Genomic DNA, 17,360 nt, shown 5'->3' on the forward strand with positions numbered 1-17,360 from the left:
ACACTAAAAAAAATTCCAATTTTAACAGCATCTAAAAGCCTAAAATACTTAATTTAACAAACGATATTTTAGTCAGCTATGCCAAAAAGAATAAAATATTAAGAGAAATTAATGAATACAAATAAATGAAGAGATACACCATGTTCAGGTATTAAAAGACAATGTTGTTAAGATATCATTTCTCCTTAAGTTGATCTATGTAGTTAATATGAGCTTAATCATAATGCCAGAATATTTTTCTACAGAAATAGACAAGCCAGTTCTAAATTTTGTATGCAAACACAAAGACCCGAGAATAACCAAACTAATATTGCAAAAGAAGAACAAATTTGGCAGGCATAATTACCAGATTTTTAAGATATACAGAGATCGGGAGAGTGTGATACTGATGCGAGGATAAACAAAAAGTTCCAAACATAAACGGTCAACTGATATTTAGCAAAGATTTCAGGACAATTCCCTGTACGAAATAAAGCTTTTTAAATGATTGGTGTTGGGAGAATTGAATAAGTATAAAAAAATTAAATAAACCCAAATTCAAACATTAATTGAGACAAATCATAGATGTGAAAGGTAAAACTATAGCACTGCTAGGAAAACACAGAATATCTTTCTGGTCTAGGGATAGACAAAGATCTCTCAGAGAGGATAAAAAAAGTACTAATTTTAAAAGAAAAAATGATAAATTGAACTTGATCAAAATTAAGAAATTTTTTCACAGTTTGGGTAAAATCATTTGCAATACATGTATCTGGCAGAATATATACAGATTATATATGTGTGTGTGTATAATGTATATGTATGCATATAATATACTGTACATATGTATATAATATAATGTATATATGTGTATATTAAAAAAAAGATAATACATCAAACTCATGTGAGAGTTATACCAGGAATGTAAGGTTAGTTTCACATTAAATATAATATACACATATATACACACACGTGCAATTTATAGAGACCCACTATAACCCAATAAAAAACAACAGCAAAGACTATTAAATCCAATTTTACATAATGTGTAATTGATGTAAACAGACACTTCTCTAAAGAAGACATATGAATGATGAATAAGCATATCAAGAAGTGATCAACATCATTAGTCATCAGAGAAATGCAAATCAAAAGCACAATAGGATTTCTACTGTAATGGAAAAAATTAGAAACGGTAACAACACCAAATGTTACAAAGTGTGGAACAACTTGGATCTCTCAAACATTTCAATTTCAAGTGGGAGAGTAACCATTTGGGAAATGCATTGGCTATTTCTCATACAGTTCACTATATATCTACTTTATGACCTAGTAATTCAGCTACTTTTTTATATTTTTAAGGAATATAAAAATATATCTCTATAAAAGGACTTTGGTAAGAATATTTATAGCAGGTTTAGCCATAAAGGCCAAAAACTTGAAATATTCCAAACATATATCAAGAGAATGGATAAATAAATTGTGGTGTACTCACACCAATTAATGTGACCCAGCAATAAAATCAGAATGAATTAATGATACATGCACCAAACTGGATGAATCTCCAAATTACTGCATTATGCAAAAGATGCCGGATACAAAACAGTACGTACTCTGTGGCTCCAAGTGTATGAAGTTGAAGGAGGACAAAATTAATCTATGGTGACAAAAATCAGCATGACCGTTGCTATCAGGGTGGGGTGGAGATTGACTGGAAGTGGACATGAAGTGATGAAAAGTCTATCTCTTGATTGCGGTAAATGATCACATATGAGTTTACACTTGTCAAAACTCATAGAATTATATACCTAAATAGGTGCATATAACTGTAAATTTTATTTTCATTAAAATATAAAATAGTAGGGGGTTGATTCTGAGTGCTGGGGCTGGTTGACACTTCAGCAATGCTGCAGAAATTCAGGGAATCTTCCAGTGAGTTGGTACCCATGTGATCTACTCAATGCAGACAAACAAGAGAATACTGGGGGTCTTCTGCCCCATTTCTTTAGGATGTTGCCACCCTTTCCCCTCCATCCTTACTTTCTCCTCCATGTCTTCCTTTCCCCACAGGAAAAACAAAAACAAAAAGAACAGCAACAACAAACACTTGGTAGAGCACTCCCTCACATACACCTACCTCATCCCCAGCTGATAAAAAGCAGGAAACAATTGTCACAAGAATTTACTATTTTAAGGCTCAATACACTTATTACATAATTATTTATTGAATGAACTCCCAGCGATTAAAAAATCAATAATTAAATTAAAATGTTTCCTTCTAGAGAGTTATGAGAGCTTGTAGGTGATTTTAATTAAAAAGAGTTAGTGTTGATCTCCTAAGTATACACAATCCATGTAAGGAAACGCTTGTCTAAGATTTTCCATCTTGCTCCAGACCCCTTCTCTCAGCGTTACAGATACAGTGGTGCAGCCATTACATTGCTCCTGCCTCCCTCTTGTTTCAGCATTCTGGTTCCTGGTTTGATCCTATCCCCACCCAGACACTGTCACTTAATTTCATGATGCCTCGAAGACACTGTGCCCTTGGACTTGGCTGTTGCTCTGACCTTCCTACTTTCAGCTCTAAGCCGTTTCTGCTGCAGATTCACCTGTGGGTCTGTCGTGCATCATGGAAGAGACCACCTGCTCCTTGGAACCCACTTGCATCACCTGTCCTTCCAGCCAGTCTCTGGCGGTGGAAAACAGAATTGGGCAGGAGGATGATAGGAGAAAGAAACTATGGGAGGGACATAGGCTTGGGAATAACAGAACCTATTAGAAGAAATGATGTTAATTTGTTTAATACCATGAGTTCTCTGCAAGGATGTCATAATTGCTCAGTCATGCAACTATCTTTAAGAATGTGCTGGTGGGCAAAGTGGATTTTTAAAGACATGATGAATGTATCAATACAAATGATTAGCACTGGTAGCAAAAGTGCCCAAGCTATATGGTCAATCACGTTTTGCATAAAGTAGCACCTCATCATAATATCGACAGTTCCAAAATTCCATCCATACTCTTTCATTATATCCACTAAAAAAATAGCTGTTGGGACCTGTTGGGGTTTTTTTAAGTATAATACTCATGACTCTAACCATCTGATTCATGCTGTCTCAGGATATAATGACAAAAAATATTCCCTGGTTACTTTTTCCTTTATTTCTTTGTGAGGATCATGCAATATTTTTCAATTTTAATGTGATACCACATGCCTGTATCTTGATCTACTATGTGGTGTTTGGCAAGTAATTTGTTCAAGTGGTAAAACTTGGCAATGATTTACAAAGGAGAGTAGATTCGGAGTTAGTCATTTTCATTTACTTCCATTCAGTTACATATTCAAGGACTAACGAGGAAGATTTGGAGTCACAAAGAACTTGTGAACTATCTAACCCACAGTCCATCTTCCCTATATCCTCACGCATATCCAGGAAAACCTGTGAAGTCTGTGGACATCAGACTAGTGTACCACTGCAGAAAAAAGTCAGTAATCTAACAGGTGTCCTTTGTAAATCCTCACAAATCAATCTTTATACATTCATATTTCATCCCTTATCAACTTGAACATTTTAAAGATTGTTTTCTCCCCGAGGCATCATTTCCTTTGCTCATCCTAGGAAGTTAATCCAGAATTTATATATTTCTGTGGTTTTTAGATCATTAAGACTTTTTTTTTTTTTTACGATTTTATTTATTTATTTGAGAGAGAGGCAAGCAGGACTGGGGCGGGGAGGGGCAGAGGGAGAGGGAGAAGCAGACTCCCCGCTGAGCAGGGAGCCCGATGCGGGGCTCCATCCCAGGACCCTGGGATCATGACCTGAGCTGAAGGCTGATGCTTAACCGATTGAGCCACGCAGGTGCCCCTAGATCATTAAGTCTTGATATAATTCTTTCTTCCTCCATTCTAATCAATCTATCATAGGGGGGAAAAAAAGATCTTTCCTGATGCTTTACTCCTCAGTCCATCTGTACTAATGGGCCAGTTTCAAAGAGTATCTTTAACACATTGGCCTTGAAACCAGAAAAGGAAAAAAGATATAGTCAGCTTGCATCATTGTTAACTCTGAACAACCCAAAAAAGCACGAAGAAGGAGAGGATGAGGCTGAAACTAGAAATTACAGCATTTGGGCAATACTCAAGATCTCTAGATCGACGGCAATTAGACAATATATTCTCTCTTCCATGCTCTCCCTGTGTCCTAGGGGATAGAAACCTAAGAACTACATTTCTCCAAATCCCTGCCAGCAAGGCTTGAGTTACATTCTACAAATGAGAGATACTCACATGAATTTGGAAAACAAAAGAAAAGCAAAAGGCATTATTGAGTCCATGAGAGGGAAAGGGGGCAGGATTGTGGGCTTAGCAGAAGGCAATACGATTTTTTTTTTATTGAACTATATGACATATATGACATTAGTTTCAGCTCTACTACTCACTGTTTGGACAAGTCTATATGGTATATTACGCTCACCCGAAGTGTAGCTACATCTGTCACCATATAAAGCAATTACAAAACCATTGACCAGATTCCCTATACTATACCTTTTATCCCCTTGACTTATTCATTCTGTAACTGGAAGCTTGTACCTCCCACTCCCCTTCACCCATTTTGCCCATTTCCCACCCCCTCCACTCTGGCAACCATCAGTTTGTTCTCTGTATTTGTGGGTTTGCACCTGCTTTTTGTTTTGTTTTCTAGATTCCCTATACAAGTAAAATCATATGATATTTGTCTTTCTCTGTCTGACTTATTTCACTAGGCATAATACCCATCAATTTTGGGTCCATCCATGTTGTCACAAATGGCAAGAATCTCATTATATTTTATAGCTGAGTAATATTCCATTGTGTTTTTGTGTGTGTGTATGTGTGTGTCCGTTCATCAATCATTAGACATTTGGAAGCAATAAAATTTTAATAGATAAACCTGTACTCTTTCCTGTGCACCGTCCACTCTCTGTTGCAGGCATGAGTAGTAGTTTTGCTTAATTTTGTATTTCCTGGTTTCTTCAGTCACAGCTTTTCCTCACCTTCACTTCTCCAGTTCTTCGAGTGGTTTTGCAAGATTTTAATTTCCTGTACTAAATGACTTTTTGCTGGAAATACCTAGCACAGCTGCCTTTTAGCTATCTGAATTATGACTAGTATAGTGCACTGGCCTTTCCATGCTTCCCTTGTGCAAGGTTCTAGATAATTTTGAGTGAACCCTAAATGGAGTATATGTACAGAGCCCTTTCCTATCTTCAAATCTTGGCTTTAATATTTACTTGACTCATTGACTCAGTTTCCTTGATGGATATTGATCACTAATGGGTGCCAGAAGCTGCAAGTACCCATGATACCACAATGATCAAAAGAGTCCCTGTCCCCTGCCCTCATATGCTTAAAATCTAGCAGCGAAGATTATAGAAAGAAAATTTGCAAGGGATAAAACATATAAGTAGAGTCAGGTACTAAACAGCCTTCTAAGTCATAAAAAGATTTTGACTCTATCATAAGAATGATGAGGAAACACTGAAGAATTTTCATCAGAACAGTGATTTGATAAAATTTGAGTTTTTTGAAAAATCACTTTGGCAAGTAGGTAAAAGGTGAATTGGATAGGTAGATGACTGGATACAGAGAGACAATCAGGAAGTTGCAACACTAAACCAGAGGAGAGAGAGTACAGATCTGGGAAGAAAATCACAACCTGAACTATGGTGGGGAGCATAGGGATGAAGAAAAATGAATTGATTCAAGCAACCTCTAGGAATTAGAACAAAATGTGGATGATTGGACATGTGTGATGAAGAGACACAAAAGTCAAGGGAGACTCCAAAGTGTAAGGCTTTAGGGAAGTAGATGAATAGCAGCACCATGATTAGAAAAGAAATACAGAAAAACACAGTAGAGGTGAAGTGGGGTGTGGATCAAAATGGCAGGGTCTGTTTTAGACATGTTGGATTTAATCATCTGATGAGACACCCATGTCAGGTAAGACATGTCAGGTAAGCTGATAGAGATATAGGTTTGAGGTTTAGAAAAAAGGTCTGGTCTTAAAGATTCAAACACTGTCAAAATATGGATTATAATTGCAGCCATAGGAGTGAATACATTGACTCACATTCATGTACTGTCTAGAAGTCACCATTATTTTCCCTTTTTTTTTGGTTGTGTCAAAGGCTTACTATTTCATCTGGGACGGAAACTCTGATATAAAATATCACACAATTTCTCTAATTTCCCAAAGTCTTTATTTCAACAGATAAAAATCACTACATAAAAAGATATTTTGTTAATGGGTTAACAGAATTAATTAGATCACATATATTAATTAGGTCATTAATTGGATTCTAATAATTTACTACTACAACTGGTGATACAGTAACATACACATTTCCTACAGGATAAGAATTCTCCAAGAGGGAAAGAAAACTCTTTTAACCACAATTATCTGTTAGCATCTTAAACAAAGTAACTACTATTTAAAGGACAAAAAGCTTCGTCTTGGATAGTTATGTCAAGTCCAACAGAAAAATTAATTCGTCTATTATATGATATATTACATATATATATATATATTATTTGTTGTTGACTTCTTAGTCTTTCACTGTTTTCATTCTTCCTCAGTATTCCACTGAAGTCCACGTCAAGTCCACATCAAGAGCTTTACTTCATTGGAAATAATTCAACAAGAGCCATAGTATGAATTTTAAATATATCCATAAAATGAAACTCTTCAGTTCATAAAGTTAATGTGTGTAGCTAAATGTTCATATTGAAGCTTTTTAAAATTTAAGAAATCTATTCACAAATTCAGTCATACTGACAAAATATGATTACAATAAAACTTCTTTAACAGCCTCCAAAGAAGTACAAGTATTTTAACATCACAGTGAGTTTTCATAAACATACTAGGGATTTAAGCATCTTTGGCTGGGTACTATTGAAATGAAAATTTTATACACAAAATCATTCAATGGAAAATACTATAGCATCTGCACTCCACTATTTATAAGTAAAATTTTATTATGTAATTATTCATAAGTTAGCCAAAATACATAGCTAAGTATTTCGAGAGGAGGATAATTTACGTTTAAATTAATCCAAATAGAACATCTGTAAAGTGGAATGAATGCAATGCTTTTAATATTTCTTACCAGGTGGTTTCTTTTTGATGAAATTATATTGTTTTATTAATTTTGAATGGGTCCACGGAAGATGAATTTCAAAAAATAACACTGTAGTGTTCTGTAAACACATTAGAGCTGTGTATCTATGCAAAAACTGTTTATAAACAACCACAAAATGTTGCAAAATGTCACAAAAATTATTTCCTAATCTGAATTAATTCTTAGTGAAGACAAACTCAGCTCCAACATAGGAATAATACATGTTCAAAAAGATATAATAATTAAAAGTGATTAAAAGTTTTGAGTTGTATGCCTATTTCCTATGTAAATAGCATCTATATAAAGCAGTCACAAGTTGAAATGAGAAGCTAAATGATGGTTTACATTTCTACAATTCTGAGAATTTCAGCCTTCCATTCCGAGTTGAAGAAAGTTTTCACTAAATGTGCATTTGGTTTTAAGAACAATTGGCTAACTGAGTGTTAAAGATTTTCCCCATCACTGGCCAAAATATTAATTATATAGCAAATTTCAGCTTATTTCCTGGAAGGCGTTCACATAATCGGTGATGCTCCCTGATGGATTAGTCCATAGGAAGAATAACTTTTAAAAAATACAATAAAGAAGAGCCTGTGACTCCCTAAGGGAATTGGTCTTGGGTAGTCTTTTCATCAGATGAGGGGGCAGTGAACAGCACATCACCCTCACCCCGTCCGCACCCCGAAATGACTTGAAAGGCAACTTACTTAGCCACCACTTTTTAGCAATGCCGATCATGCCAATTCCTTGTTCGGGTTTCCTTCCTTCCGAGAAATAGTCGAAAGCATTTCTCTCTGCTTTTCCTCAGCCTTTGACCTACCGTCCAAGCAGCTGCAGGCAAACTGCGTGTTGTGTCTTTGACTAGGAGTATCTTTACCTAGGCTCTGCCAACCAGGCTTCCCCAGATCCCACTGCAGATGCCCCCATCCAGAGCCTCCTCTTCTACAAAATGGGAATTCGGGATGTACCTGGGAGCCGTCCTCAACCAGATTTCTAGCTCTGGTCAGAATGCATGTACCAATTTTCACACCGGAACATCCTTAGACGTTGGTAGCCTCCGTGAAAGAGTCATGGGGGCCACTGTTCTTTTTTACTTCCAGGTTCTTTTTAGTCTTGAACGTCACAGACACCTCCGAGTGAATGGCATCCAGCCTCTGCTCACAGCGGAAGGCTGCGAGGAAAGCCTTGCGGTAGTTGCCGTTCATCCAGCCGTAGAGGAGGGGGTTGGCGAAGGTGGAGCACATGGCGATGATGTGGAACACGGTGAAGATGAGTTTGTACTCCTTCAGGTCGAGGACTTGGTTGTCGATGTCCACAGCAAGCTGGAAGGCGTGGAGAGGCAACCAGCTCACCGCAAACACCACGACCACGCACACCAGCATTTTGGTGGTTTTCTGCCTCCGCTGATGGTAGTGGTCGTTGGCAGTGCCAGGGCTGACGTGGTTCTTAAGTTTACTCCAGATACGGGTGTAGGAGAAGGATATGATGCCCAGAGGCAACACATACAGGATTAACAGGGAGGAGAGACTGTAGACGGTGCCATAGATGTTCTTCTCCTCGCCAGGCCACTTCTCCGTGCAGACCACGATCTCAAAGTCGGGGATAATCTCAATCAGCGAATACTCGCGGAAGATAGCCAGGGGGCTGGCGAGCAGGGCGCTGACACCCCAGGCCATGCCGATAATCAGGAAGCTGATTCTCTTAGAGATCTTGCTCTCCAGGTGGTAGACGATGCAACGGTGCCGGTCCAGGGCAATCACTGTCAAGGTGATGGTGGACACTTGTACCGCCAGGCCCTGGGCATACGGCACCAGGTGGCATAGGACGAGACCCATTTTCCACTCCCCCATTAAGGTGTAGGTAAGAGTGAAGGGCAAGCACAGGGTGTTCACCAGCAGATCCGCCACAGCCAGATTGGCAATGAAAAAGTTGGTTACCGTGCGCATGCTCTTGAATTTGATCACCACATGAATCACCAAAGAGTTTCCAATTACCCCAAGCAAGATGATGGAGCAGTAGGCTAATATGAGGATAATCCGTACCTCCATCAGCATGGTGCTGTCTATAAGCTCTGGCTCAGGGTCGGGGGCCAGCTCCCCTCTAGGAGTGGTTTGCTGGGGAGGATACTTCTCCACCTTCATTTCTTCCACCGTCTGGTTCTCATCAGCTTCTGTACCTACAGGGCCCATTTTCAGCAATAGGAACAAGAATCTACACCTAAAAACAAACAAACAAACAAACAAAAACAAAAGAAGAAGAAATATGGAACAAGGAAAACACAAGCGTGACACAGAGGAATATCACAAATGGATTGGTTTCATTTTGATTAGGGCTCAAAATACCTGTCCCCTGATCCCTCAAATTGCACATAGTGTAACATTTTAATAAAGCAGACCCCTTAATAAGTCTATTTGTAAATATGGATGAATTCAACCAGGTCCCTGCAATGTGTAATTTCAATGGTAAAATGTAATACCTATAGGATTGATGTAATTTCAGTGTGAATGCTACCAAATTGAGTCAATTTGTTTTAAGTGCAGTGAATGTTAGAAACCTTACCAATTAATTTTATAACTTCTGTAAACTCATCAAATTAATTTTAAGGTAGACAAAGAAAATGGCATTCAATATCTTGATGGCTTTAAATTTATAAATATAGCAACAAATTACACAGGAAAGAGAAAAATATGATAACCCTTTGCTTTGTGCCTGGACTTTGGGAGTATAACATATTTAAGATAAAGTCAGCAGATTTCATCCCATTTCTTCTAGTGTTGGGGGTAGTGTTAAAAATAAGAAGCCTGTGTAAAACAGCTGCATTTTTTGATGATCCGAAATCACCTTCCTACTGGCACACAGCAAAATCCCACACAGGATCTATACGAAAAATACATCCAAATCTGAAGTACATCTCTCTCTAACCTCTAAATATCAAAGTTTTGATACTTTTCTTCCCCAGTTGCAATCCCCCCGCAAGACTTCTCTTTCTGCATGCCCTACTCCAGTCAATGTTATCCCCGTGGATTACACCAGGTAAAGTTAAAAAGCAGATAAACCATTCTAGGCTTTGTCAACTCCTTTAGCCCCCACATCTAAGAGAACCCTCAGACTGATCTGATATACCTCTCTCAGTGGTCCTCATCATTTCTACCACATTGACTTTGTCCTTCTTGATTTCTTACCACAGTTACTCTAATAGTCTTCTGATGTATCTCACTTCCTCTTCTCCTGCTTTCATTCATTCATTCATTCGTTCATTCTTAACAATAATAATTGAGCATCTGCAAAATGCCAGGCCTGGCTCCACCCTAGTGATGCTTGCACTTACTCTAACATGCATTCAGCAAGCATTTAAATTCCTATTTAAGCAACCAGGATTTGTGCTGGGGAAATGACAACAGGATAATGTCTCCACTCTTAGGCTCTTACCTTTGATGAGAAAGAGCCTACTCAGACATTAAAATGGTCTTTCTGAAATTCATATGTGATCATATCATTTCCCCCATGTCTCCAGATTGCTTAAAACAATATAATATATTGGTTTCTAATGTGAAATTCTCTTCTCAAGCTTGTAAAAACATCCAGAGCCCAACATCATAGTATTGAATGTAGTTGTAATGACAAAACACTGTCACCATTAATTCAGAAGCTCTTTTAAACAAATTTGGTTTTTATTAATCATAATGGCATCTACCTACATTGGTGGGTGAATCATATTTATTCAGCCCACAGACAAAGCCTGGGTAGGCCCTCAACTCCATTCCTTACCCTTCCTCTGGAGGGCTAACTCTTGCAGACTGTATTTTCGGGCTCCCAAGTCATCGGGATGCTGGCTGAGTTTGATCCCAGGAGGCACTGGCAAGCAACTAGAGGACAGAGGAAGGGAGAAGCCCCTGTCTTCTTCTCCCTCCTTCTCTCCTCTGGGCAGTGCCTCAGTAGCCCCTCTGTGGCTCTGGTTCCCACAGGACTAATTCATAGTGATTCTATTTCCTGTGGATGGCCCTGGTCCCTGTGCTTTGGTCACACCACCTACTCCCTATGTTCCTCTGGCTGGGGGTAGTAATGACTCTGCTCTTGCTAATCCGTGAGTGGCCGCAACATCCTCTGTTCGGCTTCCATCACCTGTGTAATCAATTCTCTGCATTTAATTTTTCCTCCCTTACATTCTCGAATGGGTTCTGTTTTGCAGGATCTGCAGAAACCATGTATATATGCTGTCATTAATTTTCTCTCCCACTAATGGTTCTGCATGTGTAGGTTGGTAACACTGGCCTACAGAAGATAATCCCAATTCCATTATATATATGACATTCAAAGCTTTTCTTGAACGCATTCCCGCCTATCCTCTGGCTTCATCTCTCCTGACATAGCAATGCATATGTTATGCTTTAGTCATACTAAACTATTTCCAATTCCAGCAATGCATCAGCTTTTCTCATGTCTCTCTGCTTTCCCTGTTCTGAACTGGGAAGCCTCTCATTTACCCCAACAATCTGTGTTCACTTTTAATACAAGAAGAAGCATAAGCCACAATGCAATTATTTCCCCATCACAGCCAGGACAGAAATTGGATCTTTTCCATCCATTGTTCAATCCTTAGCACACTATCTAACACATTAACGGTACTCAATAACTTGGCAAAACAAATGCAAAGCTAAAGGAAAGCATAATTTTACTGAATACTTGAAGTCAGCAAAATACAAAGTAACAATTCCTTTCCTTAAGATAATTGCCTACACGGAATTCCTTGCTCTGATATGACATCCTTGTGCTTATTTTCTGGTTCTTAGTCCCTGCAAGAAAGTTGTTCCAAGGTCCCTCTTAAATCCATCCCTGATTACAGCATTACAAACTTCCAGTCAGTATATAGCCTAAAGAGACTTCCTCTCTCAGGGGCCTATCTCACACACACACACACACACACACACACACACACACACCCTTATAGAAGCCTTATTGCAGAGAGAAAGATATTTCCAATATACTTATATATTTGCTTTACTGCTATATTTTAGTTCTGTCTGCATAAATTCCAAATAACATGTTCCTCTTTTTGTATTTGCTTCCATTCTCCAGAAATTAGGGGGAAAAAAAAGTGAAACTAATTATCTAAATCTTGGAGTGTATATTTGGTAGGCTATACCATTTCCCTTAACCTAAAGGAGATTTTACAGAGTGCAATTAGTGAATCCTGACAACTCATTTACAGGATTAATAAGACTCTAGGAGGTCTGAGTTTGAGGTTCGCCACAGCTAAATTGAGAGTAAGCCTGAGAGAGAAGGGTAATAGTTTATCTATTAACTTATTTTGGGTTTTCTTTTCAGTTCCATTTTCTTTATTTCAGAGCCCCTTTATTTAAAGCTTCTCAGAAGGAATGGTTATTGATCTACAGGCAATTTGCATATGAGCACTTAACCACCTGTTCTCAAGCACACTGCTGGCTTTTAGCCAGGTCAGAGCACTCCCCAGAGAATGTATCATTTTCTGACTGTGCTTCTGGAAAAGTGCAAGAGGAAAAGAGAGTACATAGAGGAAGCTGACTGATTCAAAACCCAAAAGCACAAAAATTTAAGTAACTAGATGAGGGAAAAACCCTTCCTTTGAAACAAGGCAATAAGAAGCATTCACATGGATCAAGTCATTTAAGAACTGTGAGTGGTAGTTTTCTTGAACAAGTGAGTCTTCAGAGTTTCTGTTATAGAATTATTTCTTTGTAAAATAGGAAAATGATTTCAGGATTCTTTTTTTCAGAGATCAAGAACTTCAAATTACCTGAGTGGGAAACCAGTTTCTGCTTTAGCTCCATATTTAAATTTTGGGGCTTTTTGCAACAGTACTCTTATTACCACAGGTTAGCCTTAGTAAAACGTAACATCTTGTCAATCACAAAACCTTCCAGGAGCATATCCCAGGGAAAATAAATCCCAGAAATCATGCCACATACCCCATACTTTTTAGTCCCAGGAAGAGGGGAGTGGACTCCAAGAATGCTACATCCAAGACATGACTATTTGCTTCATATGCAGAAAGTTGAAACTATTCACCTAAGGGTCTGGTAATGGATCACTTTCCCTGGGTTTGAACTTCTGGCCTTTCCTTGCCAACAGCATTGTCTATTTCATGTCAGAGTTTAAATGATGTGCCCCATTGCAAAGCGTCTTAAAGCTTTTACTTTTGCCTCCTCCTCGTGCACCATATGCTCCTACCCAGTGGGTGAGCCCTTCTGGTGCAAAACCAATGAATGCTTAAATAAATGTACTTATTCTTGAACAGCTTTGGAGAATCCAGTATGACCTTCTGCTTTAGACAGAGGTATTTGATTTAAAAAGGGGGGGGGGAGACAGAAACAGTAACAACTTGCTGCTCTGGAAAGATGATGACCTCTCCCTAAGAAGGTCAAGGAAAGAGTAAGAACCTTCAGCAGAAAAGGAAAATTCTAGCTAAAGTAGAAAATGGTGAAGATATCGCCCCCACCCCCACCTTCAGCCTAAATGAGAGGGGGGGGGAAGTCCGCATACTCAAGAGGACCTCCCCATACCTTCTTCATAGGGCCAGAGCTCTTCTTTGGGGGGGGGGGTATTCTCGTTCCCACGATGTGAATCAGAGTTAGGACTTACACTTACTTACCCGGCCCTGACGTTTCTGCTGAGACGTGGAAGCAAGACGTGTGCAGTCCGTCCGTGCGATGATTATCCAGCCCTCGGATCCGAAGAGGGCAGTGGAAGGTCCCCAAAGGCAAGCCCAGTTGCGTCGGTTCCGACGGGGCAGGAGCGCCAGCGCCGCTCGGAAGAGCAGCGAAAGCGCGGCGTCCGCCAGGCGCCCAAGCCGCTGGGAGCTGGCGCTGCTCGGCTCTGCCGCCGACCTCTGCGGCCAAGCGCGCTCGGGCACCGCACTGCGCCGCGCACAGCAGCGGGCTGAGCGGGTGAGGATGCGAGGCCGGTGGGGGGCGGGGGCACGTGGGTGGAGGGTGAGGCAACCCTTCCCTGGAAGGAAAAGAAACAGGTGCAGAAGGTGGGGGGCGACGGTCCCGCAGCGCCAAGGACTGGACGGAAGTTTCCGTGGCGAGGGAGGGGGACAGCGTCCACGGTGTCGCCTCTGCCTCAGGGTTTGGAAGTCCGCGCGGCGGGACCCTACTCAGAGCGGCGCCCCCTCGCGGATGCCCACTACCACCTGCAACTGTTACTTTCACCCCACTTCGCGGGTGACCCCAAGTGTGATACTCTGGGCGGCATTTGCACCACCCAGTCTCCTTTCCCTTCCACAACCCCCTCCCTTTGCTCTCCGCTCCTCAGTTCCGCGAGAGATGACCCCGCGAGAAGCTCCTGAAGTCGGGGTTCACCAAATCGGCCAGGCAAAGTCGAAGGCGCAAGCGACCGCGGGGAGGGCGGACCCAGCTTCAGACGAGGGTGCTTCGGTCCCTGGCGCAAGAGGAGACCTCGAGCTGGCGGGGGGCCGATGGGGAGGCAGAGGCTCTTGCCTTGAAAAGGTCGAGAAAATCCCACAACTTCCAACCAGGAGTTGTTTTTTCTTCTTTTGTTGCTTGCTCCTAGGAGCAGGGGCGGGGAGCTGGACCCGCGCAGAACCACAGAAAAGCGACAAGGACAAACCCTGGGCACCCTCGCCCAGGTCTGGGGCGCAGGACGCCGGTGCTCCTCTAACTGGACGGTCGCTGCGTTCTAACGAGAAGGTGAAGAGAGTTCAGATGCTTGTTGCCCACCATTGGCAATTCCCTTAACAGTTGTATGCCGACAGTTTACAAGTTGGTATTGCGGGTTCAGATTCACTAGCCGGCAGTCAGCGTGTGTACCGTGCGCTCCGGCTCCCGGCAGAAGCTCCATAGGAAGAGAACACAATGGGTGACAAAGTAAACACAATCTCTTTCTCCAGTTAGTTGATTTCCCTATCCTTCGCTCTTTGATCATGATCCAAGCCACTAGTGTCACTCTGAGTGCGTGCCTCTGTACTCTTTGCAGAGAAGCCCTCCGCGAATGCCTTGAGCCCATGGAGCTGAGGTAGTGCCTCGGAACAGGACCACAGTGCTGCAGGGTGTTTCCTTGTGATTCCTCCCAGAAACTCTATTGAGAGCTATTCTTAGAGGAGTTTGCAACCAGTCTCTTCCCCTTGTTAATTTTTAGAGGGGGCACGAGGGCCGGCCAAGTTAGGAAAACAAAAACCTGAAATTGGAAACCAAATCTTTCCTAAGTATCCTGAGTTGAGGTTCTGTACACATTACTTTCCCTCTACGCATCAGTCTCTTCATTTCTGAAATGAAGATGGCCGTACTTGGACTTTCGCTGAAATAGGAAAAAAAAAAAAAAAAAAGGTTAAACAACTCAAAATAACACTGTCTTCAAAAATATTAGCTATGGCATGTAGAAGATTAGATTTTCAGTCTTATCTGGGCTTGCCCACACCCTAATAATATTGTATATGTAAGCATCTTTACACAGTGTAATCTGAAATTGATCATCTGGTTAATGTAGAATTATGCCTATAGGAGCAAATTTATTTATAAAACATTATTTATAAAATGAAGCAGTTTGGGCTTTTCAATTACCAAGAAACGAAAGTAAACAGAACTGGAAATATCCAAGATGTTCTACACAATTCTACTTAAAATATTTTGGTAAGTATTACTTACCCTGGGGAAATATCCCTTGCTCACGCGTGTGTTTTATGCAACAAATTCAGTGCTTCTTAATATATTTGCCCCTGTGAAGAGTGAACTCTGTACCAAGGAGTTGAAATTTTAGAAGGCTAAGAATGGCTTGAAATAACCACCAAAACATATAGGAAAACAGATGAGCAATCAGGTTCATTGCTTTGGAGGGCTCAGCTGACTTGACTGACTTTGATTCTGGGAACATTTTTGCCTGCATTACAACTGGCTTTCAAAAACAGCCTAGCACTCTTATACAAGTATTTATCTTGCTCCCATACAGACATGTGCGCATCTTAGAAAACACACATAGTTCCACACACATCTCCTCAGCAACTCTGAGAACATTAACTGATCTCTTTGACTCTCTTCCAATGAAGTACAGAACTGAATGAAAAACTGATCTATTGAAGTTAAAGTTGCTTTCTCACATGCCATATTATCAAGAATAGTTTTGGCAGTTAACTCGTGATATTTTTGTGCATTAAGGTCTAACTGATACCTTTTGATGTGCATTGGCTGTGTGCTATGGTAGCAGTGAATCATTCTGATGAATGTCAATAAACCCTATCAAGGTGCTGATAGAAGTTTGTGGAAGTAGTGGTGAAATATGGATTAATCCAAATTGAAACAGGATTATTGCTGCCTGATTTCTCTGGTGTCAAATCATTTAGTTCTTCGGGTAATTACACAGCTAAGAAGAATATATGCTGACTTTTCCTCAAATAGGGAGCAGACTCAAACTCAAATGCTTACCTGGCTGGGGCCAGTGACATAAATGTGTACATCAGCTAAGCTGTGAGAGACAGTAGGGAGTGGTGGGTGTTACAACACCCTCGAAAGCACAGAAGTACATGCCTTTTCTGGAGGAGGAGGCTGCTGATTCCACTGAGCTGCCCTGCAAAAATCTAAATTCGGTATTGTCAGATCTGACATTTTAAGAGAACAAAAGTCCATATTCTTAAAAATCTTCCAATCTTTCAACAAAGGAAATTAATTCTTGAAAAGTCAAGCTGGCAGGTGGGTCAGATCTGTGGAGGCCAAAATAAATAGAGATGAATAGATAACCCTCAGCCTGGCCTATGGGTCTCCAATAGGGCAGCCTCCGCTATTAGTATGTGATGTTTGATGGACCTCCTCAGATACATAAGACATGACTCGGCCACCATTTGCCCTACCCCAAAAACGATTCCTCAGTGCACATAAGTATAAAAGGAATACAACCAAAGAGTAATTGCTAAATAAGTAACTTTCTTTTCTTTTTTTTTTTGCTCTGTCATCACTTTTTTTTATTTTAATGTTTTTTGATTATATTATGTTAGTCACCATACAGTACATCCCTGGTTTCTGATGTAAAATTCGATGATTCATTAGTTGCATATAACACCCAGTGCACCATGCAATACGTGCCCTCCTTACTACTCATCACCAGTGTATCCCATTCCCCCACCCCCTCCCCTCCGAAGTCCTCGGTTTGTTTCTCATAGTACATAGTCTCTCATGCTTCACTCCCCCTTCTGATTACCCCCCCTTTCTTTATCCCTTTCTTCTCCTACCGATCTT

The 17,360-nt window shown here is 40.5% G+C and overlaps 1 protein-coding gene across 1 annotated transcript; it reads right to left on the reverse strand.

Moving 5' to 3' along the window:
* Positions 1-6,466: 6,466 nt before the first annotated feature.
* Positions 6,467-14,173, reverse strand: NPY2R (neuropeptide Y receptor Y2). The gene is made up of 2 exons (XM_034660166.1): positions 13,766-14,173; positions 6,467-9,354 (listed from the first exon to the last, which is right to left on the reverse strand). The coding sequence occupies exon 2, from the start codon at positions 9,324-9,326 to the stop codon at positions 8,178-8,180; it is 1,149 nt and encodes a 382-aa protein (XP_034516057.1). The 5' UTR covers positions 9,327-9,354; positions 13,766-14,173; the 3' UTR covers positions 6,467-8,177.
* Between the last annotated feature and the right edge of the window lie 3,187 nt (positions 14,174-17,360).

The sequence above is a fragment of the Ailuropoda melanoleuca genome, chromosome 5 (genome assembly GCF_002007445.2).
Source record: "Ailuropoda melanoleuca isolate Jingjing chromosome 5, ASM200744v2, whole genome shotgun sequence".
Taxonomy (NCBI): Eukaryota; Metazoa; Chordata; class Mammalia; order Carnivora; family Ursidae; genus Ailuropoda; species Ailuropoda melanoleuca.

Coding starts and splice junctions, on each gene's coding strand:
- NPY2R (XM_034660166.1), bottom strand. CDS start 9,326: ATGGGCCCTGTAGGTACAGAAGCTGATGAGAACCAGACGGTGGAAGAA.